Genomic DNA, 27,438 nt, shown 5'->3' with positions numbered 1-27,438 from the left:
ATCGGGCTCGATATATGGTTAAATATAGCAGTAGGCTATCGATTTTCATAGATGAGAGTAACATCTACGTCACTTTACGGCCCCGCCCACTTTTGGGGGAAACAACGGCTGTCATTTGAATGGCGATCGAGCCTGAAGCCACAGAGATCTTCTGTTACTGTCCTTTCTTCTTAGAGGAAGTACAGAAACACGTAACTCTGGATTTGTTATAATGTTTGAGGTGCAATAAACGACACAGCAGCTTTTTGGCATGATAAAACTATTATGTTTCGCATTACTCATGAGAGTAACAGTTGGAGAAATTAGAGCCTCGCCTACTGATTTTAATTTAACCATATATCAAGACCGATTGTCGATTACCAATGATCGAATGTAATTGTTTGCCTGACTGGCCATCGTAATCGAGCTCTTTGAAGATCCAAAAATCCACTGTTTTCAAAAAAAATTGATCGGATGGGCAAAAACTTCAGAATTTGTATTGACCGCCATTCAAATGACAGCGTTGTTTTCAAAATTGGGCGGGGCCGTAATTTTTGCCCGGAAGTGACGTAGGTGTTACTCTCATCTATTGCTGCCCTGTAAATAGAAACGAAAGACACAGAAATTATTATAAATGTAATCATGCCATACATACCTCAAACTTATTTAAAACAATTACTTGTGACTGATGATAACTGACCAAAATACAATTTTTGTACAAATTAAATGTTGTACCAAGCAGCTGTGTATGTAAATGTATAACTATTACTTTTCCTTGTTTAATAACTTATATATATATATATATATATATCGCCTATATACATTTAAATAAATATATATAGATCACTTTGTTTATTTTTCATTGTGTATATAACGTACTATTATGATATTGTAATATTGTACATTGTTTTATGTAGAGACATATTTTGTTCACTGAAATAAAATACATGCATAAATGTATCAACCTGTGTTTATTTTGGTGCATTTCCAAGACTTGGTTGGCGATTAGACTTTTTACAGCTTGAGTACAGAGCTAAATAAATATGTAAAACGCTTATGTTTCCTGCCCAGGTCTGCATGCCTGTTTTCTTTATTAGACAAGCTCTGTTTTCTTTAGAATTCAATCTGATGCTGGGTTGAACTAAGGATAATTCTAGTTAATCTGTAATTTTTCACATCAAATAAATCTAAATCCTTTTCAGATAAAGAACCAAAGTTTGATTAAATACCTTCAAAGGACGTTTAACGGTCACATGTGGTTAGCGTAATGTTTTTCTGTGTAGCTTCTTGTGACTCTTAAAATGAAGACATGTCTGCTGGTGACCAAGTTCTGGTCTCAATGTGGACAAATTGTGAGTTTAAGATTTTCAGGCATGAAAATCTTAAGTGTGCAGGAGTTGACATTAAAAGTGTCTTTCTTATCTTTTTCTTTAACACTGGAATAAAAAGTTTACTTCACATAAGGTAATTTTGCTAAATGGTTAGACTTCTTTTTTTTTAATGTGATGAAAATCTGGTGGTAAAACAATAATTTAAAAATAATTTTCCACTTAAATAAACTTGTTACATATGATAAAAAACGTTTTATAAACAAGCATGTGTCTTGAAACCAGAAAAAAGGCAAGACAAGTTTAACTTCATTTTATATTGAAAGATTTATCTATTGAAAATAAGTGATGAGTTTTCTAAGCTTTTCATAAAACAGTCACCATGAACTTTTGGAATATAACATAATAAAATAACATTATAAAGATAACAGTGTTCTCTCCCTTGCACTAAGATGTTTTCAACATTTCAACATAGGAATAGATTACTCATCTGGAATTCTCCTTACCTCAAAGGGTCCAGCTCTGTCTCAATGTCTGTTATGTTGTCATTAAACAGATACACAATCTAAATATTCCCGAAAATGTTTGATGCAGGCCGAAATGTCTTAACAAAATATGAACATACAATAATAATAAAAACAATTGAATTAATTATATTCTCCTCCTATCAACATCGACGACTTTTTAAACACCACATTTTAAATAAAGTTTGATTTTGTATGAAGCAACACATCTGACAATTCGTTAAAGAATACCAGGCAACAATTTCTCAAGCTAATAGACAGATATTTGTACTGGATGGACATGTTTAGGAACTCTTAAACTTCAAATCTAATTCACTATGGCTTAATCTTGGAGATAGATTATCAGGTTGTATATCCTCTGTACACACAAACTAGCCTCAGGCAACATAACTGACATTGTTCCTGGCAAAAGAAACAGGCTGCCTTTTATAAAAATACCAGTGCTGGTAATTAAAGTGTTGCATTGGAACGGTGCAGATCATCCGCCGTCTCCATGTTTACTTAAATGACTTCCGACATGGCTGACATAAGGTGAAGTAAGGTGAGGTTGGTGGAGGTGAATTGAGGTGGGGTTAAATGAGGTGAGGTGAATTAAGGTGAAGGGTAGCATGCTCACAACACTAAAGGTACTGTTTAAAAACACATACCAACTGTAAAGGTGCTTCGATTTAAAACATGTAAAATCCCATTCTCTCATAAAGAATAACAGCTTGCCTTCAGGTGTACTCCCTAGAATAAGGGTTACCAAGGTTAACAAACAAATACACTTGGTTTTTCCAACTTTACAATACCGGTAAAGCATCAATTAATTGTTTAGTATATTAAGTTGAATAATGTACCATTACATCACATAATTTAACTGCTAACATCTGGGACACCGTCTACTTAAAAGACATCATATAAGGAGTACTGCACGCTCACTCTTAAATCACCAAAGGCCTGAAACTCAGATTATTGAAATGGCTTTTATGACAGTATGTTTTTTAATATATTTGAAAGAGCTAAACTTAATTTAAAAGTGTAGTATGTTTATTTGCCTCTGTTAATGGATATGATAAACTCAAAGGGAATAAAGAAGACTGAATAAATGTCGACCTTTCTTAACAAAACAAGGGTTAGGAGTTGGTGCTTCATCACATTGGAAAACAAATGTTGAGTCTCAAATGACGTAGACATGTGGAGTTGAAAATCTATGCCAACACCAATTTGTGTACAATTAGTGTTTATTTCACCAAATCGGTTGTGCTATTATGGCCCTCGTCTGGTGATGTGGGATGCTGATATGGGATTATGGTTGTTTTTTTATTGTTTTTGAATTGCCTGTGGACTGCTGTGTGACAAAAAATTCAATAAATAACTACTGACAGTGCTAATCACTGAACCCAAATTGGGACATTGTTTCTAAGATATATTCAATATTTACCTGAACTACCCAATGGTGTATAAATGAAATAGTTGGTATAAGTTAACTTCAATCAGCTATAATATTAAAATACCTCTTATGCAGCAACGATAGTGTATGTCTACTTTAACTGGGGTTTGACATCACATATACCAAACTGTAGAGACAGAAGTTGTGCAAATCTACAGTCTATAGTGCAACTGAGTTTTCTGAGCAGCGTAATTTATATGTTCATCTAAATGCAGGTAGTTGACGTAACTGATCATGCATACAGTAGGCCCCAGTCAGTATTAAACCATGACCACTGGTTTTTAGTTCTGAGCTATAGAGCCTTGATTGAGTAATCAATGTGTTCAATTTAACCAGCACTGTGAATAATGCAGTGAAGATGAATCTCTTGTAACAAGTCCACTTCAGTGATTATTCCAGGCAAAGTTTATTCAATACACATACTAATAATAAGAAATCATTACATTTAAGTGAATGCCTTATGAAGCTATTAAGAAGTGACTTGGCTTATAAATGTGAATTCAGGACACAAACCCTGTGAAAGCACACTTGTGAAAATATGTTTTAAAGAGGGATTTCAAAGGGATAAGGAGCTCACAAGTCTGATCTCCTCAGGGAGGTTGTTCCAGAGTTAGAACAGAAAATGGCGGGTTACACGGTATAGTTTACTGTTAATGTACACAGAAGTTACTCAAGATTACAAATGTTATGACATTTAGTAATGAATAGGAGCATATATTTCATTTTATTAAATGGAATGAGAAGCAAAATGAAAACAATTGAAACAGTAAAGAAAGATATCACAGGACTGTGTTTTTTTCTTCTTTTGTGAAACAAAAAAGAAATCTGACCACTTGTCAGATTTATTTGTTGGTGTGTAGCCAATGGACTACTAACTATATAAAGTAAGTAAAACAAATGCCGCTCTGTCAAGCTATAACAAAAAGATGCAAGAATGTTATGAATCTATATGATAATTACTTAAAAACTAAAGTTCTTGATGTTTTCTGATTTGTGGCAATTGATGATTATAGATAAATATGTTCATCAATTATTTATTGATGACTGTGAGTCAAAGTGCAGACATGATTAATAGCATAAGTTAACGTTTATTTAACAAACTTTAGCGTTAGCAATGCCGGCTTGCTAGCTGTATGCAGACTGAATTTGCCATATGGCGTAATGTAAACGTTGACGAAAAAGCGACGGTTGTAAATACATGTTTTATGACTATCAAACAGAAAAATATAAATATTACATTTTAGTGTTGTTACTTACTCTGAACAGCTCTAATGCACATCGCCACAGGTCCACGGTCAATCAGCACGGTGAGGGGGGCGGGTTCGGAGAGCAGCCGTTCCGTGATTGGCTCTGTCCAGCGCCATATGAACCAGATGTTGCCACTGAGTGCAGTGCCAGAGCTGAGAAATTAGCTTCAATACCACCATCTAGTGGACAAAAGGTGCCTTCACTGCATTTTGATTTAATTTAAAACCATTAATTTGTTTTAACAGTTTATGTATGTACTTATTGCGAATGATAACCAAATATACATCTAATCATGTGTTACTGTCTAATGTCATACTAGTTGTGTTTACCCTCTTTTACAACTCCTGTGACTCTACTTTACTATCACAGGAGGAAATGAGGAGCACACACACACACACACACACACACACAAGTCTGCACCTTCTGTCAGCTTGTCACCATCAGCAGTAACAGGAAGCGTCTTTTTTCTTGTCGCGTTGTCGAAGGTTTTATTAAAGCAGCTGCGTAATGTTTTAAACGTATATCTTAGAACAAGGAAAACAACTGTTATAGTGTGTGTGTTTTTTTATGTTTGCTCATGCGTAAGGGCTAGTTTAGGTTATTTGGCGAGTCTGACAGTTATTACTAAAGTTAACGTGTGTAAGATTTACATGATGACTTCTGGGGGATTGGGCTTCACCGATGGCCTGGAACAAGACATCAGCCAGGAGGAGCTGGACTTCTCCGACCTGTTTCTCTACAATCCACCTGGGGAAGACTTTCCTGTCAGTGATAAAGGTGTGTAATCCTTACTAGCATATGCAGTATGCTTTAACGTGACTTTCCGTAGAATATACTTTCCAATTATTATTTTTTTCTTAGTTTTTTTTATATTGTGAACGTGTAAAGAAAGATACATTTTATGTTGAGGTTGGAGTCAAGTAAAGATTTCGGATATCCATCAGTGGGTACTTAGCTGTCAGGTACTGATGTTATTGTACTCCTCTAATCTTCCTCATTCACGGTCATTTTTAACTCGGATACATCATTAAAACCCTTCTCTCTATTTGAGAAAATACAGAAAAGTTGCATTGCATTGTATTGTCAATATCACCGTTTAATGGAGCAAACACAATTCCTTCTAAATTCAGTCTTCATTGTTGTTACTTTACTTGGATGCTTGAGCTTCACTGTACAACATGATGCATGGGCGTTTCTGTCATTATTTATAATCATATGTAATAAGGTAATTTAACAGATGAACAATATTATGGCATGTAGAACAATATCTCAAAACAGTGGTTCCCAAACTTTTTGGTTTGAGTTAACCCAACAGCCCTTTCAGATCAACTCACACAAAATTAGTAATTCATCAATTCCCAAAGTCTGTTACAAATGTTATAGCCGAACACTATAAACTACTGTTATTGATAAATCAATATTGAAGATGGATATCGTTATTTTTTATATAGGATTAGACTGTAAGTATTTAGGTTCGTCAGTAGTCGTAATAAAAACAAACGTTGGAGTCAGGCTAAATGTTTGAACAATTTCTCCATTACTTATACCTAATATCAGGAAACTAGTAGCCTAGCCTTTTAGAAATTAATTCCTTATCTCATTTTTGACAGATGACTCAAGGGCTCTCCTTCAAAACAACAACCAGCCTCCTCTGCTGGTGGTCGACCCTCACACTGCCTACATCTCCAGCTCCAGCCAGCAAGACCCTTGTCCAGAACTCTCCTCCCACAGCCCCACAACAGAAGACCTGTCTGAGGCTGTGATTGACTCCCTGGGGCTGGCATCAAGACTGGCGAACATCCCTGCTCCCAGTCCTAGGATTGAGATCACTCCGTCAGGCGACTCTTTCAGCTCTCAGACCCTGGAGCCCAGCCTTGGCACCAAAGCTCTTGGGGCCTACAGGGAGTGTGTGAGCCCTGCCAGCAGCAACTCCTCCTCTGGCTGGCCTGCAGAGGCATACTCTCCTTCGGCTTCACCCTGCGTCTCCCCTTCCAATGGGGTAGGCTGTGGAATAGGTTTGTCCAGCTTGGAGCTCTGTACGGTTATCCAGGGCATCCACAATTCTTCTGCCCACTCCTCTCCTGGAGCCTCGCCTCGCAACAGCATCACAGACGAGACCTTTCTCCAACCTCAGCAGCACCGCACCGCCTCATCACTCCCCCACCAGCGTTCCCGCTCTGTTTCGCCACATGGAAAGAGATCCTATGACCAGGCTCATTCCTGTCGGGGAGGCACTCCTGTTAAGCAGCGCTCGAGGAGTCCCAGTCCCATCCCTTCTCCCCATGAGCAGCAGGCGTCCTACTACCCCCAGGCTCAGACCTCCTCCTCAGGATTGGAGGAGATGCTGAACAGCCTCAGCTCCTGTCCACCCAGAGCCATGCCCTTCTCAGCGGTGCGAGATGTACATGGGCAGGCCCAGAGACAGGACTGTGTGTATGGAGAGAGGTATGACTGGGCCATTGAGCAGGAGAGGATAAGCAGGGCAGGAGCTGAAGTCAAGTCTGAAACTTTCTATATGCTGCCAGCTGTGTGGGCTCCTCATCCAGTTCACCAAGGAGCCTTCGGGTGTGTTACATTACATTACATTACATTGCATTTAGCTGACACTTTTATCCAAAGCGACTTACAATAAGTTCATTCGACCAAGAAGATACAAACTAGAAGAAAACAGAATCATATAAGTACATCAGGCTTTCATAGAGCCAAAACATTTCAAGTGCTACTCAACTGGCTTTAGATAAGCCAGTCCTTTATTAGTATATAAGTGCTTTGTTAGCAATTCTTTGTTAGTGTTATCTGTCCTTTCCTATAACTTACAGAGAAGTTATGTCTCTGAACTTATTTGGTTTATCTTATCTTGCAGATTACAATATACATCATACATGATAGTATATTTTGTGGTTTAAGGTAACATTTTGGAATATCGTTATTGTTTTTTCTTTTCAGTTTCCCCTCTTATTGCTTTTTTCTGTCTATCTTTTCCCCAGTGGTCTCTCAGTGGCTCCACTCCCGTCTTTGGAGTGGCCGTTGCCCAGCCAGTCGGGTCAATACGAGCTTCTTATCCAGCAAGAACCCAGATCTCACCACAGGGCTCACTATGAGACTGAGGGGAGCCGTGGAGCTGTGAAGACGCCTAACGGAGGTCATCCGGAAGTTCAGGTGCTCCCCCTGGGTGTGGGCTTTGGTGGAATGTAACAACAATGTTTAACTCAAGAACTATAGTATTTTCATTTTATGCGACTCTAAACCTTTTAATGTACTGGTGAGAAGTAAAAAAAAGTGTTTCTTCTTATTAACTGAGGGTGAATGGTTCCTTTTATGAGTACAAAAATCTTTACCCTAATACCCTTTTTTTTTTTTTAAAACCCTCTTGGATCAGCGGGACGTTGTCACAAAGCTGAAACAGGGCTGTGTTTCTGAGCTCATGAAAAGTTAACCTTTTTTTTTTTTTAAACCGACTTTGCCGTAGGTTAAACCATCCAACAGAACGAAAAGATGTAGAAAATGTTTAAAACATTTAACATCTACGGGTAAACATTAATGCAGCAGTAATATTAACAACATCATTAGTAAAACATTGATAGATAACATTTTCCCACAGAATGAGGGCTTCTACTTTTGATACTTTGAGTACATATTGCTGATAACATGCTTTTTGAAAAGTTTTGAATGCAGGACTTGTAGTGCAGCAGGAGAGATTTAATTGACGACGGTATTTCCCGGATAATGTTGTGTTTATGAAAGCAAACAGCCATGCAAATGAATGAAAGAGCCTCACATTACTACTCCCACAAGGAAAAATGATTAGGTACGGTTGCTAAAACGCCCTATGCAAATCAGTGTTCTTGACATGCCAGTTAGACAGTGACCAGTGAAATCCTCCTCACAGGGTAAGGGTTAGGGTTGAACAAGATTTATTGTGCCATCTGAATTTGTTTACAGCAACCATGGAGGTTAATTATATTGTAGTTAATTTAATTCAGTGTGAAGCAAGCATTTAATCGCCTTTGTTGCCCTTACTAGCTCTGCGGGTACGAAGGCACAGCTCCACTGGGCCTGCAGGTCTTCATAGGAACAGCAGACGAGAGGATCCTCAAACCTCACGCCTTCTATCAGGTGCACCGTATCACCGGGAAGACCGTCACCACACCCAGCATGGAGAGGACGATGAACGGGACCAAAGTGTTGGAGATTCCTCTGGAGCCAAAGAACCACATGGGTGTAGTGTGAGTATCACCCCACAATTTTACATAGCAGTTTTTACTCTTACCGTAAGATGTATTTATGGAACAGATGCTGTTGGTGGGAGTTGCAGAGTGTTGGCGGTATCATCCTTAGAGATTTCTGCCTACTCTCGAATATAATGGAAGTAGATGGCACTCTGCTTTTGGTGCTCAAGGGCAAAAGAATACATTTGAAAAACAATATCATTGTCTTCATTCAGAGAAATCCAAGCTAATCCACAGTTGTGAGTTGTGTTGACTACCATACTATACTTGTCAACCGTATCACCACACAGAAGGAAGCATACATCTATTCTTTTTGAGTTTTTCAAAAGTTGTTTGCAATCACCACATTTAGTTCCATTATAATCTAGAGAAGGCAGAAATCTCTATGATCAATGTCTTTGTCTCACGTTAAAAACAAGTAAGGCGAAAAATACTCAATATTTATTTTGCCGTGAAGTGCTCCTTTAAGTAATCTGCAGTCACGTCTGTGGTGTTTTTGCATTTCCTCTCCCATAGATACAGATGCGGAGATACATAAGACTGAGTTGACGTGGCTGTGTCATCTGTTTTCTTTAGATGTACTGCTAAAAAAAAAGTATTTGTGCTAATGGTTCTTCTCTTACTATTCTCACTCATGGGGGAAATTTTGTTCATTCTAGCTACACATTTATTTATGCTCCAAAGAAATTGCAGTTGCCACTGACTGAAAATTCAAGTGCATCACTTCCTGTGTGCCAGAGAGTGTTTTTCCAAGAAAGACACTGGGTGTTCACAGCCCTGCTTTGATTAACTTGTGTTTTATCAGTCTTTTTCTTATATTTTACAGGATTGACTGTGTCGGAATCCTTAAGTTGAGAAACGCCGACATTGAACTAAGGAACGGTGAGACGGACATTGGACGAAAAAACACACGCGTGCGTTTGGTGTTCCGTGTCCACATTCCTCAACCTGGAGGCCAGCTCGTGTCTCTTCAAGCTGCCTCTCAACCTATTGAATGCTGTAAGGAGGGTTTCATTCCTCATAAGATTCATTTTGCTTCCTATCACTTGGCAATGACATCTAATATTGCAATATTAATTTGCACTACTATACTAATGCCTTATCAAACCACCTCAAACATACCTTCTATTGTCTTTTACGAGAATGCTTACCAGGCTATGATAGTCAATATTGCAATTCTGGAATTGAATTATAATATATTTTAGTGGCCACCTGCCCTAAAGATGTTTCCTCTAGATGTTTTCTGATCTCCCTGTGGTTTCTGATAACGCTGTCTCTTCCTGTTTCCTCAGCCCAGCGCTCTGCTCAGGAGCTCCCTGCAGTGGAGAGGCAGGACCTGGACCGATGCTCGGTACACGGAGGGCAACAAATGGTCCTTACTGGACAGAATTTCACATCCGACTCCAGAGTGATCTTCTCTGAGAAAACACAAGGTGAAGTTTTAGCCTCCGTACTGCTTCTAAAAGGCTTTACTAGGTATTAAAGATAAAAAAGATAATATTTCACCCGAGAGAATAGTTAGAATTCACTTTCTTGCCAATAGTTGGATGAGAAGATTGATAACACTCTCATGGCTGCACAAATGTTAAGCTACAGCAACATTTCCCCCAGTATCTAATCCTTTCTGATGCTACTCTATATAAAAAAGTTAATTTTTTAGAAATAAGGCTATGTTTATTCATTTTAAATGTAATTAGGCCTACATTACTACATATTTACACACAGATCATGCAAGGCCGGTTTCTCTTTTATGCTTGGTTTAGTGCTTCATGCCCACCTCAGTTTTTACCTGCCGTTTTTTATGATGTCACCCATGCTCTGAACAAAGAAAATGGCTAGAAATCTGACAAATAGCACATATGTTAATAAACAAATACAATAGTGTATGTTTATCACTATAAAAAGCAGAAATGACTCGTTCATTCATCTCAATAGTTTTTTGTGACTGAGCCATGTTAGCCCCCAATCTTCACATTTAATTTGAAGCAAGATAGCAAATAAGTTCCAAAAATGTTTAATTGTTCTTCAAAGTTATTATAAAAACTCTTGATGTATATGTTGATCTAGAGTTCTTCTTTTATGTTGATAGACGGAGAAAGGTTACTATGATTAGTCTTTGATTATTTTGTGCAACAACACTCCAAATGTCCTGCTCGAGCATATCCAGCATGTCATGTTTGTATTTTCAGAGTATTTGCATATCGCCTGGGCAACATTCAATTCAAGTGACGCACATCTTCCTTCAGCCCCCACAAAATGAGCCACCCACTTTTTAAAACTTTTATTGTTTTACTGGCAAGGGACAACTTTGTATTTATTTCTAAATGGAAATGTCTCACCTTGTCACCGCTGCACCTGCCCACACAACATTTTCACATTGGGTTACATGGTTTAAAAGCAGGATGGGTACAGTTGACTGCATGTAAAGCCTCCCTGTTGCGCGGGGTTTCATGCAACAGGATGTGGTTAGAGAGACTGATAAAGATTCAGAACCAGAGCAGAGGCTTTGTGTGTGTTTAGTTCAGAGCGTGGGTAGAAAACAGAATCAAAAGGTAGAAATTGAGATGTGAATGAAACACTAAGCCAGGCCGAAAAGAGAAACCTGATTTCCGCTTTCTGCTGTCTGCGTGAAAATGTGCTCACATAATCACATTTTAAAAAGGACTGGCGTTATCGTAATTCCTGCAAATTCTTATTTTTATATACAGTATAGTAGCAATATTAATAGTCAGATATTGTAGGAAATGTGCCCTTTTGCTTTCATTCAGGGATAAGAACATGCAAAAATAAGGCTACAGCAAGCAGGTATTAGCTTAGCTTATCACAGAGGCTGGAAAGGAAACAGGGGAAACACTTACCAAAAGTAACAAAATTAGCCTACCATGGACCTTTTAAATCCCAGAAACCCTATTAAACCACGATTTGCAGGACATCCAGGTATTTTCGGAATATTGCATTTTAAATAATGTGTATTGTGCCATAATTAATCAAGTTTCTGGTTGAATAAGTATTTGTTTTATTTGCGTGTGAGCTAGGATAGCTGTTTCTCCCTGTTTCCAGTGTTTATGCTAAGCAAACATTCTGCTGTCTGCAGCTACATATTTCTTATATTTCTCACCTTCTTATATTATTCTCGTAAAAATATCAAACTATCGTTTTAAACTCCATCTGCCCTCTGTTTTCAGATGGGCAGCAAATCTGGGAGATGGAGGCCAATGTGGACAGAGACAAAACACAAGCTGTGAGTCACACATGTTATAAGGAATACGCATCATTTTACATGTCCAATTGTGTGAATTTGTATATACAGTATATATATATTTAATCATCAAATCAACGGCATCTCTTACAAATCCACATAAACAGAAAGCAAAACATGTCACCACAGGCAATGTGCTACTTTTAACATTTCGAAAGAGTTTTTCATTTCTGATACTGATCTTGATCCTAAACACAAAAGCAAGAGAATTGGGGCATCAGCCGCCTCTCTGTTTCAACATGACAGTTTATCTGACACGTGATCATCTTTTCTGTGCTGAATCCTCATCTAGAACATGCTGTTTGTTGAGGTCCCTCCGTTCCGAAATCGGACCATTTCCCACCCAGCAAAAGTCAACTTCTACGTGATCAACGGGAAGAAGAAACGCAGTCAGCCTCAGCACTTAATCTACACTCCGGGGATAGGTAAATATCTGCCGACCGTCTCAGATCTGTCTATACTGGAAAAAGAGGGGTACCTTGAATGTTGAAGAAATGGGATGGTGACAAAATTGTCAACAGTGCCCAGGAAATAGCTCAACTTTAAACAGCTTAGATACAACTGCTATATTATTAAAGTCAGTCAAAATCAGCTACTTGCTTCTTGGTATGATCTTGGTATACAATTTTACAAGAAATCAGAAAACACAAGAGATGAGTCAGTCATTAAACTGCAGCCACAGCTCAGGTTTTTGCGTAGGGGTATGACTCTCACTTGCTCTAAAGAGGAAACAAATAGCCTGTTTTGGTTTCTGTAACCAGATAACGATAGACCTACATTGATGGTTCACCTTTGTTTCTTTTGTTCTAGCCATTAAAGCAGAACCGCTGGATGACTACCAGCTGAATATGTATGGTTACTCAGACAATCAGCCCCTCACTGGCCTGTCAATGAAGTCACTCTACCATCAGCTGGAGCAGGAGAGCAGCCTTCAAGCCTTGAATGTTTCCCCAACAATGTACCATCTAACAACTGCAGACCCGAGAGCCCATGTTGTAGTCCCAGATCCCCTGGACGAACAGCCACTCTATTACGGTTCTTTGGTCAACAACCCTGGGCTGTACCACTCTGCAAACCAACGTTACAGCGGGAGTGGTCCCATCCTCCTTGGTAGTTCCCCGGTAGCGTCCCACGCTGCCTCCACTCCCAGCCCCTGTGTGGGTGCCAGAACCGCTGTGGGCAAACTTGATGAAGGTCCTCAAGTTGGTGATTCATACGAGGCCTGTTTTGTGTCAAGACATCAGAGTTTTGTGCAGACGGCGCTACCACTGGGGAAGTCTCCACCATCAAGATACATCCAAGGCCCTGTCCAAGGGAAGGCTGGAGGCCGAGTGGAGTCTCTGACCATGAGGAACCATGAGGAAGGAGCCCCAGAGAGGGTCACCGTCAAACAGGAGAACCTCCGCTATGCTTACCTGGAGGATGGTGAGTGTTTTTATTGCATAATGTCATTCTTTACCAAATTACGTTTCATCCTCACGTTTTGTGTGTACAAATGAGTGCAACACAACGAATACCTTTGAGGTGCTTTTATCCCACAGGCCATAAGACTATTTAACACCTTAGCTTGCACTATTTGTATAGGTTTTTTAAATATTTATTTTGTTTTGTCTTGTAAATTGCACTGTTGAGGAACATGCGATCAAACTGTTTCATAGTACATTACATAATTACACCGTAGTTCTGTATATGTTATGATAATAAACCTTTGAATCTTGAATCTTAATTTTTTTTTATCTTGTCCCTATCCTTAGGGACCGGGTTAATCGACAGATTCGACACACTTTTGATTGTGATTGTTCTGAAAAACTAAAATGTTTAAACAACAGGTTATATGAACTGGTTCGTTTCAAACATACCTCAACCTTAATTAGTGAGCCTTTATGTACTGTATGTACTAGTGCTATTAGTGTTAATAAATACGGAATAACTACTACCCTGATATCCATCAAACTTGATTATGAAGCATGGGCAAAGGAAGAACACATCACATTTTTTACCAGAACCAAATCACAGGCCTTTTTAGTTTGTGTATCCAGTATGGAGAATAATAGGCCCTTTCCAAGGAAGGCCTTTTGACTCATTCCAATAGTAAAGCATATCTTTAAGTAGTTAAATGAATAATGGCTGAATTCAATTTGGATACTTTACATTACAATTACATTACAATACATTATTAATACAATGAATGGTTATCGTGCATGCTGGTGTACTGTCACAGGCATCTAAACACTATAGATCAGAGAGTTAGCAGTCACACATGTGCTTTCCCTGCTAAAACAAGTCCAACTTGAGCACCACAGTTACATAATCTCTCAATCAGTCAGAAACTCTGATTCCTTCTGAGTGCAGTCTATTTGAATGCAGAAGGATCTGTTTCTATCTCCGCTTCAGCTTTTATTGTTTCCTTGAAAAATATTTAGCTGAGTTCTTAAAGATACAGTACTGCAACAATTGCGTCAACAAAATACTAAATGGCAGAATATGAGTAATTGTGGTCCGGACTGCAAACGCATACAAGCACATTGCAGCTGTACGCTTTCAAATCCTGCATTGTGGTTTGTGTTGGGCTTTTCTATCCAATTTCCTGTCTCTTTCAGAATCACTCACACAACCGAATAACACTCACTGCTCTTGTAGAATCTTCATGCTCATGTTGAAATAAATCAAATATAACTTGGTTATGAATTTTGATGTATTTGAGGATGAAAAGGGGGAAGAAACAACACCACCATGAAGTTATGTACCCTGGCCTTATTTGCTGTGTAGAGCAAAGTCTCTGTTTACACCTCTGTGATGGAAGGCAGAAACAGGAAGTTTACTGAATAGGCAAATACATGCACACACCTGTGGTGAAACGGAAAAAAAGAACCAGCAATGTCCTTTGTTCTGTTGCCTGATACCGACATGAAAGTTTTAGCAGCTACAACAATCTGTTTTACCACACGTCAGCAGCAAATGGATATGTTATTATTTATAGTAATTTGTATTTATTATGAGATCCTATTGATAAAATGTTATTCTTTCAACATTACTTGAAAAAAAATAACTGATCTAGTGGGAAATACTTCATTACTTCAAGGACTGCAAGTCATCATTGGACTGATGCATACATTCATTTAGAACATTTCTGGTGGCCTTAATCACACATCACATGCAAGTTCAAAGGGGGAACGTTTGCCGCCCTCTCTCCCTCGTTTCCTTTCCTTTACTCATCACTATCTATACTCTTTGATATATTTGACTTTGGCGACCACTGCTGGTACTATTAAAAACAAATTGATGTAGATCACTTTATCCCAAGAGCTTCCACTAAGTAGAACAAGTGACTTGAGGATGAATTAGGTGACACCAATTTTGACTGGAATAGTCTCTTATGTTTCACAAACAATCATAATTTTAATATCCGCCAACAGGGGCTTTAACCATAAAACAAATGATTATTGAAATTAGAAACAGTTTTATTTCGAAGTAGTCTTGCCCATAAAATAATGTTTTTTTGGTAATCTGGTGCATACCAAACAACGCAGTGCAAATGTCAAGAGTCAAAAATAGTGATTCATGTACAAGCTACATAAAATAAGCATCTTGTCTTAATTTATGTAAGCATGGTTGTAAATAAGAAAGTCGCTCACCCCTGTCTGTAATGTTTTACAGTGAATGACATCATACGCAGAGACATGAGAGGACACAATGGAGAGTGAACCTGGAGGCCTGCAGCCGCCATGATGTTCTTCAGATCAAGCATAAAATGAGTGTCCTTGAGGAAAGCATGTATTAGTTATCAAAGAAAAATCTTTATTGGTGGCTGACATTTAAGCCAAACAATCTAAACTATTACAATGACTTTAGACTCTTTAGCCCCATACTGTTTTATCTATTGTGTCTTTCTTTTATGTTGTTTGACTTGTCTTTATTCATATAATTGTACAATTGCTCTTTTTAAACATGTCTAAAATATTTTATATAAAGTGAAATCTGTTTGTATGAATCAGTGTGTATTCAATGAAGTAAGATCTGGAATAAACTGAATAATAAATAAAATATTCTAAACTAACACAATTTTTGTTTTTTTCCCTGATAGCAAATGTCTTTGTCTTTGAAATAGCTTTTCTTGTGTGGAAGTCATACATCAGACACCATTATAAAGTTAATACAATATAAGATTTATCAAGTGTAAACATTTTTTAAGTATGATTATTTGGCTTAACACCAAAATGTAAGGGTTAGGTTGGGGTTAGTCATTCAATTCAAATTTGGAGATACATGGCTTTTACTAGACAGACATTATAACAATTGTAATCTGACAATGTTTACCACTCAGATGTAGTGGGTTCTTACAAAACGGAAAGAGTACCTCTACTTTGAAACTTAGGTAGGCCTAGGCTAGAACTTGAGCAAATGCTAAGTTGCATCCCACCCCTGGTGACGATGGCTAGTAGCTACAGCTCTAAGATATAAATACCATAAAACCTTTTTTACGAAGCCTATCTTTATGTTTTGAAAATGTTATCTTAAATAGTGAAAGAGATATTTGTTTTTATAAAAACGCTAGAGGGCGACATTTTCAAAACAATCATTCCCCGGTTCGGATGTGGCTCACAGACTTGTTACGTCACTACCGCTTGGTGAATTCCTTTTCCTCTCTTTTGTGTGCATCTTTTTCTTTACAGCTTTACTAACATTTGTGCCCTGATATTGAAGTTAACATCCCTGTAACGGCTGAAGGAGAGTGAAGTGTTCTTGTTACTGGTGAGCTTCTTCTTCCACACACTACTGTCTTCATGGTTTTAATAATGTAACCACACTGCTGTGCTACGTTGTAAATCATTCGTTGCAGAGTCTATTTACATTAGCCTCCAATGTACAGTAACGTTTTGTTTTATCAGCGTGATGCAATGAGAGCACAGAACATCGTTTGATTCACATTTCCACGCTTTTGTTACAATTCAGTGTTTATAGTGTGGTTGTGGATACAATACGAGACAGGCGAGCACCTCTTAATCTTGTCTGGGAGCCATGAAACCCTCATCGTTTAGGAATTACTGACATGTTGTTAATCTGCCTGCTAGGGTCTCTCTCGTTCTGTGGCAGTTTTGCATCAAATCTATGTTTATGACAGATATGATTATTTGGCTTGGTAAAATCAATAAGCATATGTACATAAAATGCCTACATAGGATTCCATTGAATACAAGGAGGGTTTGTTATTAATATTGTGCTGTTACTGGGGGAAGTATACATTTATATACTTAAGACTAAAACTATATTTGAACTACTGGAAGAATAAGTTAAATCTCATAAGTCACTGAAGAAAAGCACTGACTTTGATTTGAACTACTAAATATATTTACGTTAATTTGAAGAGCGCTGTTTTTTTTAATGAAAAGTTGTAATTAGTATTGATCTTGCTCACCCTGTGTCAGAAAGTCTTTAGTGAATAAGACATGTTAATTTGCCTTGTCATGTACTTAATAATAATTGAAGAATAGATCTTGTTGCTAACCGTGTTCCTGTTGTTTGCAGAGATAGGTTGGTGCACGGAAAAATAACCAAACAGACCATCATCAGCATTATGTCTGCAGAAGTGGACCTGTCCCCTCCAGAGGTCCCTGAACCCACCTTTCTAGAGAGCCTCCTGCGCTATGGGCTGTTTCTGGGCGCCATCTTCCAGCTCATCTGCATCCTCGCTGTCATCTTCCCCACATCCAAGGGACATGAATATGTGAGTAGACACCAAGAAATTGGGAGGAATAGGGGATTCACATGAAACAAATGTTGCAGTTGATACCAAAATGTCACATCTACATTCTGCTGATTTCTTTCAATTTAACCTATTAAAATGGTCTGTTGAATAGGGATGAAATATGATTCTAAATCTGATGTAAAACATTGCACAATCAGAAACATGTGCAGCATGGAGCAGCTGCAGATAGAACAGCCAGGATTTTTGATTATTTTATTTTTTTAAATGAACAACTTTTTCTCCTATCTTGCTTGACAGATCTCAAAGCTCTGCAATTACACAATTTTGTGTAAGAAATCTTGCAGATTGTTATTATTCAGTCCTCAGAAAAAACAGACATCAGTTATAAAGAGTAGTGCAGAATATCTTATTTTTAAATGTCCATGAACACAGGGCCACTAAGGGCTTCTGCCACGATCTCCTTACTTTGAACTGTCAGGAGAGATTATTTATAGACAAGAGCATTTAAACCCACAGTCTCATAATTCTATTTTCAGATGCTCTCATTACTGTCCACAGTATGTCGCCATTTCATCCTCTACAGCAGCCTGCTGTCAGTCTGCCTTGCCATACAAAGACAGAAACAGTGCTGACAGGGGGAAACACGTCTGGATTTGTTTGGCTTGTGTGCGTTTCTGAGTTTTATCCATAAAATTCTCCACCACCAACGTAGAAAAGAAAAGAAGAGATAACAACAAAGTGGACGACAGCTGAAGAAGGCCTTTTGATGCAGTTTTTATTCATGTGCATCTTGCTAATATAGATTTTTTGAATAATTTCAACTACATTTAATTTAAATTTTTATGACGTGCATTCTATGTAATCTATTTTTTCAATCTAATTCTACTAATATTATCTTATATTTGTTTAAATTATTTGGCATCCTCCCATTGTTTTTATGTACATTCTGTGTCTGTTTTCCATATTGTAAAGCATTTAGCATTTCTTTATGAAGGAAGCTATACTCAGTTTATTATTATTATTCATTTAATTATTATTATTGCTCCATAAATTCAGGGAACTGCCTATAACAATTCCATTCACTTGTTAACACATAGTCTGAGGTATCTGGAGCAATGAAGCACTGGAATACTTAAATGTATAAGACTCAGCCCCCATCTAAAGTTTGTTGTATGAAACACAGACTCAAAAAGTACAAAATGTACTTGAAAATAGTGTTTTGGCAAATTCCCTATGTGAGAGTGTCAGCTAACAAACACACCATCCAAATACATATTCAAAACAAAAACACAGTTATCTAATCATGTGATCAAGCAGTCATGTGTCCTAGACCATATTTAAGGTGACTCAGAGGATTTACTTTTTAAATAACAGGGTGGTTAATGCGTGTTGTGTTTGCTCAACAGGAAGAGACTGAGTTCACTGATGGCAAGGCCACCGAACAGCTGAAGAAACCTAAAGGACTGACCCCGCAGCTTCGGCAGAAACCAAAGAAAGAGAGCAAGAAGAAGCGATAGATAGTGCCGCGTGTGTGCATGTGTTAAGGTTTGTGTGAATGCGTGTGTTTGTCGACATCCGTCAATCAACATTAAACGGTTACAATTATCACTACAGGAATATGAAACACTAATGTTATATTTACAACATTAAACATGTCTACATTTAATTTGAGACACCTTGACCTTTATATTGACAACAGTATTAAAAGGAGCAATAGTCATGGCGTGTTTATGCAGCTTCATATTTGTTTTGCAATTGTATTTTATAATAAATATCATTGATTGAATTGGATTTGGATTTCAACAGAAAAATAAATCCACTCTGTAGTCATTCACTTCCGCTGTTTATATTAATTGCAACATTTCCATTTGGTCAAATGAGTCAGAATCAGATAATTGTTTTTATATTAACTCACTTCGTATGACAGAATGCTTCATGACTTCCTGTCAAAGCTACAGACTTGGCCCCACAATAGCCTGTTCAACTACAGGTAAGGTATATTTAACTTGTTATTTTTCTCTTTTAAAGGTTTACTTGATATTCNATCCGATCAGAAATGTAAGAAAACCGGAGATTTTTGGATATTCAAAGAGCCCGATTCCAATGGCCAGACAGGCAAACAATTGCATTAAGCCATTAGAAAATTTCTAATGGCTTAATGCAATTGTTTGCCTGTCTGGCCATTGGAATCGGGCTCTTTGAATATCCAAAAATCTCCGGTTTTCTTACATTTCTGATCGGATTGGCAAAAACTTCAACTGACAGCATTGGTTTCCCCCAAAAGTGGGCGGAGCCGTTATTTTTGCCCGGAAGTGACGCATTTGTTACTCTCATCTATACAGGGAGTCACTGGATCATCAGTGCCATGGCAACAGAGGTATCATTTTCCTGTCACTACGTCCACACGAGTTGAATATGGAGCCTGAGGGCAGAGAGGAAAATAAATATTTAATGATGTGTGAATACCCCAAAGTTTGAGTCCATTTACAGTTATTGAGAAAATATCACATACATACCAGAGTTTAAAGCTCATTATGGTGATTTTCAGGTTCATATTTGTATTTTGTCTCTACTGTGACATGTTTACATGCTTTAATGTTCAAAGAGGTCTTTATATTTCTCATCCTGCCTGTGCTGCAGCACCTCTTTTTACCCTCTGTCTGAAACCAGAGCCCAGTCTGCACTGACTGGTTAGCTGCCCAGCTCCGTTGTGATTGATCAAGCGCTTAGAAATGTCCCACCCCTTAGCCTATCACTTACAATGTGTTGGAGCGCTAGCCAATAGAAGTGCGAGTATTACTTAGTGATGAGAAGAAACTCCATCTGGAGGAAACTTTGGGATTTCATTTACATGCACACATCGGATTTTGGATCAGATTATCAGAAATAGATCTGGTGTCTTAATTATTGAGTGTAAGAGGTGCTTTATTTGACAAACGGAGGTTTCAAGTGTACATGAAACAAAGTTTCTTTCAGTGCTTTCTGACAGAAACCACCAAAGGTTTAGGTAATAAAACTAAGGATGTTAAGAAAAGATCTTGATCAGATTTGGGCAGAAAGCCATGAAGGCAAACTTGTCCCTTATATACAGCACGTTCCTGACTTTGTGCTAAGCTAGGCTAACTGGCTGTAGCTTCATGTTTAAAAGACAGTTTTAAGAGTGTTATCAATTGTCTCATCTAACTCTTGGTAACAAAAGATAATCAGCATATTTACTAAAATACCAAATAAATGGTTTAGACAGATGGAGATCAAGGTAGAGAGATCTACTCACATTATCTCTTGATGAAGGCAACAGGAAGTTCTCTTTCGGGAACCAAAACTCCTGAGTGGATCACGTTGAGTGGCTCATTATCTGTTGCCACAATCTCATATTCTTTGACCAACTATAAGAAAGAAACAAGAGTTTGATTTGATTAGTAGATGAAAACTTGGATAAAAAGAGACATGGATACAAAACCAAAAAAAACAGTCTGCAGTGAAACAAACTGTGGCCTGAACTGAGCTTTATCTTACCCAGCACATGGCCAGCTGTAGCTGCAGCTCTGCGAGCCGCCTGCCGATGCACATCCTCTTCCCGATGCCGAAGGGGATGTGGGCGAAGGGGTGGATGTTGTTGTTCTCCCGCAGCCAGCGCTCAGGTTTGAACCGCTTCCCTTCCTCAAAGTATTCCTCGTTTGTGCCCATTGCGTGGCTGTTTATCATTACAATTGTCTGTAACAGATGAAAAATATACCAATTATTTATAGATATTGTATTATAGGCTTGCTAAATCAGAACTGTACAATGTTAGAGCAAAGGTCAAGAACATTTTTACTAAATCAATTAAAGATAAATAAAATGGATAGCAAAGTTGATATAAATAAAGTAGAATAAATACCTTGTTACTTTAAATCTACCATGCAGTTAGTTAAGTTGCATATTCTCCATTTAGACTTTGTACAGTACACGAGGAGAGTGAAATGTAAACTCCTGTCAAGTGTATGGTAACAAGAACTAAGCCACTTACCCCTTTGGGAATAGCATAATCTCCCAACACAGTGTCTTTGTCCATAGTCCTGCTGGTGAATGGGACTGATGGTGATAACCTGGAAGAGAAAAAAAAATGCATGGGAATACAGTCTCAGTGACGCTGGTGTAGCATGACACACATATGTAAGCTGTTTAACGAGAGCTAAACTTCTCTAAATGGTTTTCACAGTGCGGGATGTGCTGAGATTTAATCTGCAGTCAGGGATCATATAATGTATATGATCCCTGACTGCAGATTAAATCTCAGCACATCCCTGTGTGCTGCGGTTCTGGCATTAGCCTTAAATTACATGTTTGGCAATTTGTGACTGCATGAGAAGAAGTGAGGCTTCTGGGGGGGATAGGAAGTGACTTGAACGTGACCGCAAGGTTTAGGCTGGGATGCCTGCCTGAGGCTGGTCATGCCCCAGTATGTTTTTGAGGCAGTCATGTGTGAGAGTTTCGCCTCTTAATCTCCGTGGTACTGAGGGAAACCGTGATGCAGCCTGCATGCCCGATCGGACCCGATTTATCTGTGGATATTATGTCACGTTACATGCAGCTCTAACTATTTTAAACTTGAGCTGTTTCACCTCGGTATGTGCAGAATGTTATATCTCGTATGATCTTCGATAGTTGTGTGTTTTAACTGTGCTGCATTGCTTGTGTGTCTGTCATATCGTATCATAATTTCAACAACTTTAACATTTTGTATCAAGATCTCCATCATGATTTATCCCATTAGGCCTGTCACAATATCAGATTTACATTACATAATTATATGTATATGTTATAATATAAATGTATTATCAAAAATATCAATATCACATTATAAATGAATAACAGTATCAGTCAAATTCCCTATAAACTTTACTTAATGTGAGTTTTGCATCTTTATTTGGGGAGGAAGTATAGGGAGTTGGAAAGAAAGTCTGTTTTAACTAAACCAGGATTTTTCGCATGATATTATCCTATGTGTATTATTAAAGATATATTAATATCTGCATATATTCCTATTGCTGCTCAAAAAAATACTGTAATAGGAGTAATTATTGTGTGTGAAAAAATAGGCCTCCATGACACTACTTGGACTGCTTTTAGAAGTCACTGCAGTTCATGGCCTGCTATTTCAATCCCATAATGTAGCTGTAGAATCATCAGGAGCTTCATGTTGCTGTTTTACTCCCCCCAACATGACCCTCTTGTTGCTGTACCTCATGGACTCTTTGAGGCAGGCCTTGAGGTATGGCATGTTCTTGATGTGCTCGCCACACGGGTCCTGGTCGGGAGCCACCACCTCTCTGATCTCCTCGAACAACTTCCTCTGGGCACCTGGGTTACGTGACAGGTTGAAAATAGCCCACAGCATAGCGTTGGCAGTCTGAGAAACATAAACAGACGGAGAGAGAGGCAGAGATGTCACTAAGTGAGACAGCTACTCTAAGTGCATTCCTCAGTGGGGTCCTGGAGGGAGCTGAGGAATGTTCAAAGGCTCCTCAGTTACATCCACAACACATTTACTTTGCTCTTTTTAAGCACTGTAACTGCAGCACCTGTTTGTTTTTGAGGCTGAACAGTTTTTTTCACCCTTTCCCTCCAGGAAGGAAAACAGGCGAAAGGTAAAACGTTCAAAAGGTTAAGCTAAGTGATAAATATACAGCTATTTTCTTTAAGAGTATAAGGTGTAATAAACCAAAAGCAGTAATAGGCAGAGATATGTTGACAGTATGGAGAATTAGGTTAAATGTCTTTCTTGCTGAGAGAAATAAGAGAAGATTGATACCTCTCTTTTATCTAATATCGAACTTCACATCTAACTCTCAGCAAAAAGGTGATTCAACGCGTATTTTACCAAACTATTCCTAAAGTTAAGTGTGTCTTTGTTGCTCACCGTCTCCACTCCTCCGATCTGCAGCTCTGTGATGGCGGCGTACAGCTCCTTCTTAGAGAGATTGCTTTGGTGTAAGATGTCGCCGATCAGGTCCTCAGGAGCTCTGGCGGAGTTGTTCTTCAGCCTCCTGTCGATGTAGACTTTGGCTGAGGAAACACAAAACAACGAAAATATGTAATCATACTCTCATTTAACTTAATCTTGCATTTGTTAAATGGTGATGAGTGTGATGACCTTGATACTTGTATAGCTAACAACGAGAGCTGAAACAGTTTCTGATTCATCATTAATCGGATTGACTTGAGGACTTGCTTCTTTTCTCTGCTTTACATCATTTTAAGAATATCTTCAGTTTTCCTTTTTTCTTGACAAGAAATGTTATTTTTAAGGTCTAAAGGGAAGTTTTTGTCCTATTTCAAAGATCAGCTAATATGATTGTAGTGACATGTCCCACCTTTGTTGCAATTTTTCAGGACGAAGTCATGTCCACATATGTATTTTTCTTTGGGATATAACTGTCCACTTAAGGTTTCATGCATTACACTCTATGTGAGCGTGTCAGAATGTGTGACGTGTGAAATCAAATGTCCGCTTTTAGGAGCCTAGGTCGGATCCATATGATGTCTTTCTATTTTTGTTCTTCTACGATTCCTGACTGTCCATGAGACACATGAGCATATAAGTGCTGGGCAAATAACATGACACAAAAACAAATGTACTTAAAGTCTGACTGACAGTTTGTTTTTACTAAAACACTAAAAGAAAATTGACCTCACTTGATCTCGCACAGCCCAGAAGTGTTTTTTTCCCCTGGGTAGTTTATTGTAGCTACCAAATGTCGGGAAAGTGTCTTTATGTGTGTGAGAAGTCGTCACATTCAAATAAACAGCACTACCGGCATCACCTTCTCCCTCCCCGCCCTGCCCTCCCTCCACCTGCTACTACAACTATTTGGCTGGTTTCGTCCTCTCAGGTCATGCGGTTTACTACGACTGTGGCTGCAAAGAGTGCCAAGTGCACATAAACAGTGAGGCACTCAGCTCAAATTCCCTCTGTTCCTCTATCCATCCTCTGACGGGAAACAAGATCAAACTGTTTTGCAGCAGTGAAATCAAACTGAAATACTACTTTAAGAAATCTGAGTGTTTGTGTGATTGCGTAGTGTATAGTATTCATGTGTGTGTACCAAGTGGCAGTGACTAAGTAGTTTATATCAAGTTAAGTACAAATGTAAGCCACTTGGACTCTACCTGAGTAATTTCTCTCTATTTTATACCTCTACTACACTATATCTCAAAAGAAAATATAACATTGTTTAATGCACTAAATTTAAATTTTAAATTACTTACTTTACACACAAATCATATGAAGAACTTATTGCATTTAAGTACCGCTGGAACAATAAAAAAATGTATTTTGTTTTGTGAAAAACATTTTACAGTTCCAGCCTTTCAAATGCAAAGATGTTCTTTCTTTTCTTTTTTTTTACATTTGATGTAAGGGACTAGTTTTACTTTTAACACTTTAAGTACATTTCCCTGATTGAATTTACCTTGACAAAGGTACAATTCTCAAAGCAGGACTTTTACTTTCTATGGAGTATTTGTACAGTGTAGAATTAGTACTTTTAACTAATTAAAGGATCTGAATTCTTTCTTCACCACTGTGCGTACCTGTGCTGAAGATGCGGTCCCATGCTTTGGTGTGGACCTGCCATCTTTTGGTGTTGAGGCTCTTGTGGAGCTTCACCGGTGTGACCATCATCATGCCAAACGTGCTCATCATCTACAGAGAAACACAAAGAGGCGTTAAATCCAATCATCGTCCACTCACTCAAAAGACTTTGATGCAATCTTAATCAGGGTTGTTTCTTCTTTCCCCCGTGAGTGAGACCTCTTTGCCTGTATCAATTCCTGATATCGGATTGCCAAGGTAAATCAATCCCAGTAAATACAGTCAGAAACTGGCTGACCTGTGTGTGAGGTGAACCTGATGAACTACGCTGTTTCTGTCAGAAACTGGCTGACCTGTGTGTGAGGTGAACCTGATGAACTACGCTGTTTCTGCACCTCAGAGTATCAGAGGTGTCCTCTCCTAAAGTACACCCTGCAGGAACAAACAACAGGAGAACTCACTGTTTTCACGGCGGTGATGAAGTTCATAGCCTCCTCGTTGACTTCCTTCTTCAAGAGACCAAATCTGTTGTCGTAGAGGACGAGGCAGATGGCTGAACGATGAAGAAAAGTTACAAACAAGTAAGATTTAGAACCTGAGCTGAATGTAGAATCAGGAAGGGTTTTCAATTAAATATTTCAAACTACATACAACTTTGTCATATAGCCTACATTTGTTTTTCAAAGATAGAGGTAATGAAAATAGCATGGCTTATGTATAAAACTATTTTAGCATGCATTCTTAAAATATGGGCAAACAATATAAAGAGCTGTAAAGCTGATTAAAAAATGTTTTATAGGCTACATTAATTATTTTCAATCATGTTCCTTATGCTTAAGTGAAGATTGTTATCTTTACTTATGTGGAAGCACGCTTAACATTTTTGGACATTTAAAGACACTTTTAACCATTTTCTTCGGCTATTTTTTTTTACAGATTGTATATACTAATCATAGGATCGAGACAATTATAAGCACCAAATAACTGATGATAAAAAATATTGAGTAAGAAAAGTATAACTTACTCTCAAACGACCATTTGTTTAGCTCGAAGTAAAGGTCTTTAATCCTTCCATTGACGTTTATTTTTCCAATTCTCCCCATGAAGTCCATCAACACCTGTACATTTACAGACACAAGCCGTCAGTAATCGATCATATAAACACATATAAAATACACATTATGGTATTTAAAGCCTCTTACCTCATTTATTTTGCGGTCAAGCTTCACTACCTCTGTGGGTTTCATGAGTTTCTGCTGGAAAACGCTCCTGACCCTCTGCCAGTCTTTCCCCTCCCTGCAAACACAAACAGCTTTAAAACCTTTGCGCACTTTAATCCGACAATTTACGGACACATTTCTATATGAAGAAATGAAAAGTGTACTTACAGAAGGAGCAGTCCGTACGCCTCGTCTCTCAGATCTCTGTATGCTGTCCACGGTTTGATCTCCAGTCTCTGCGGGTACTTGCCCTCCTTCCTGTAAAGCGACTCCAGCAGGCAAGGTGAGCTGATGTTCACCGAATCAAAAAAGCCCAGCTTCATCCGGAAAATCTTCCCATATTGCTTATGATAATCAACCTGAAATATATTTTTTAATGAGTCAACATGGCGTTTAAAAACGCGCAATTATTGTAGAAAATATGTTGTCAAGTTGTTAGTTTTACTGTACCAGTGCCTCGTGTTGCCTGTTCAGACCTCCTTTCCGATGCAGTTCGAACATGCTGCCGACGAACGGCCACTTGGTAGGTCCCGGGATCGCGTCCAGGCTGTGCGCCCTGGAGGCAGCGTGAGGGCAGCGCACAGCCTCCACAGCATCCTTCTCCTCCAGCACGCACACTGAGGATGTGGGCTTGAAGTGCTGTAGTCCGACAGACTTCTTTTTCAGGAACTCAACAATCTGAGGAACTTTTTGGATTTGAGCCCTCATCCTCAAATCGATTATTATTTCTCTTTAAATGTTCAACTGTAGCTCTTCTTTATAATCTTGGAGGTTTCTCGTTTCTTGGAAGTATCACACCTTACCGCACTATATATACCCTGAGAGTGTGTATTCCTGCCATGCACTGAACCAATCAGAGGCCGGTCCAACATCGAGCCCACCTTTCATTTATCCACGTTGGGAGGTCCGCATGACCCCTGATAGACCGAGGAAGTC

At 38.5% G+C, this 27,438-nt stretch overlaps 3 protein-coding genes across 3 annotated transcripts; 2 read left to right on the top strand and 1 right to left on the bottom strand.

Annotated features, from left to right (window-relative positions):
* The first annotated feature begins 4,968 nt into the window (after window positions 1–4,968).
* Window positions 4,969–16,056, top strand: LOC104966255 (nuclear factor of activated T cells 2). Its single transcript, XM_010795474.1, has 10 exons — window positions 4,969–5,288; window positions 6,122–7,076; window positions 7,499–7,670; window positions 8,535–8,737; window positions 9,567–9,739; window positions 10,033–10,173; window positions 11,926–11,981; window positions 12,292–12,424; window positions 12,810–13,424; window positions 15,657–16,056. Exons 1-10 carry the CDS (start codon window positions 5,162–5,164, stop codon window positions 15,701–15,703), a joined length of 2,622 nt encoding a protein of 873 aa, XP_010793776.1. The 5' UTR covers window positions 4,969–5,161; the 3' UTR covers window positions 15,704–16,056.
* Window positions 16,057–16,571: 515 nt separating this feature from the next.
* Window positions 16,572–19,540, top strand: manbal (mannosidase beta like). The gene is made up of 3 exons (XM_010795364.1): window positions 16,572–16,751; window positions 17,526–17,724; window positions 19,113–19,540. Exons 2-3 carry the CDS (start codon window positions 17,575–17,577, stop codon window positions 19,221–19,223), a joined length of 261 nt encoding a protein of 86 aa, XP_010793666.1. The 5' UTR covers window positions 16,572–16,751; window positions 17,526–17,574; the 3' UTR covers window positions 19,224–19,540.
* Window positions 19,541–19,982: 442 nt separating this feature from the next.
* On the bottom strand, window positions 19,983–27,210 carry cyp24a1 (cytochrome P450, family 24, subfamily A, polypeptide 1). The gene is made up of 12 exons (XM_010795247.1): window positions 26,953–27,210; window positions 26,671–26,861; window positions 26,485–26,578; window positions 26,307–26,400; window positions 25,744–25,835; window positions 25,282–25,393; window positions 23,609–23,754; window positions 22,932–23,098; window positions 21,716–21,794; window positions 21,223–21,420; window positions 20,981–21,092; window positions 19,983–20,128 (listed from the first exon to the last, which is right to left on the bottom strand). The coding sequence occupies exons 1-11, from the start codon at window positions 27,208–27,210 to the stop codon at window positions 20,982–20,984; spliced, it is 1,542 nt and encodes a 513-aa protein (XP_010793549.1). The 3' UTR covers window positions 19,983–20,128; window position 20,981.
* Window positions 27,211–27,438: the final 228 nt, after the last annotated feature.

This window comes from Notothenia coriiceps, unplaced genomic scaffold (genome assembly GCF_000735185.1).
Source record: "Notothenia coriiceps isolate Sejong01 unplaced genomic scaffold, NC01 NC01_scaffold00000289, whole genome shotgun sequence".
In the NCBI taxonomy this organism is placed as follows: domain Eukaryota; kingdom Metazoa; phylum Chordata; class Actinopteri; order Perciformes; family Nototheniidae; genus Notothenia; species Notothenia coriiceps.
Note: the sequence above shows the minus strand (reverse complement) of the source record. Positions and strands in the feature narration are given on the sequence as shown.

Bases quoted from the DNA above. Each gene is read 5' to 3' on its own strand.
- cyp24a1 (XM_010795247.1), bottom strand. From the start codon at position 27,210: ATGAGGGCTCAAATCCAAAAAGTTCCTCAGATTGTTGAGTTCCTGAAA. The intron at 26,579-26,670 runs GTAAGTACACTT...TTGTGTTTGCAG, and splicing joins GCGTACGGACTGCTCCTTCT to GGAGGGGAAAGACTGGCAGA. The intron at 21,421-21,715 runs GTAAGTGGCTTA...CATCTGTTACAG, and splicing joins ATTATGCTATTCCCAAAGGG to ACAATTGTAATGATAAACAG.
- manbal (XM_010795364.1), top strand. From the start codon at position 17,575: ATGTCTGCAGAAGTGGACCTGTCCCCTCCAGAGGTCCCTGAACCCACC. The intron at 17,725-19,112 runs GTGAGTAGACAC...TTTGCTCAACAG, and splicing joins CATCCAAGGGACATGAATAT to GAAGAGACTGAGTTCACTGA.
- LOC104966255 (XM_010795474.1), top strand. From the start codon at position 5,162: ATGATGACTTCTGGGGGATTGGGCTTCACCGATGGCCTGGAACAAGAC. The intron at 5,289-6,121 runs GTGTGTAATCCT...CATTTTTGACAG, and splicing joins CTTTCCTGTCAGTGATAAAG to ATGACTCAAGGGCTCTCCTT. The intron at 10,174-11,925 runs GTGAAGTTTTAG...CTCTGTTTTCAG, and splicing joins CTTCTCTGAGAAAACACAAG to ATGGGCAGCAAATCTGGGAG.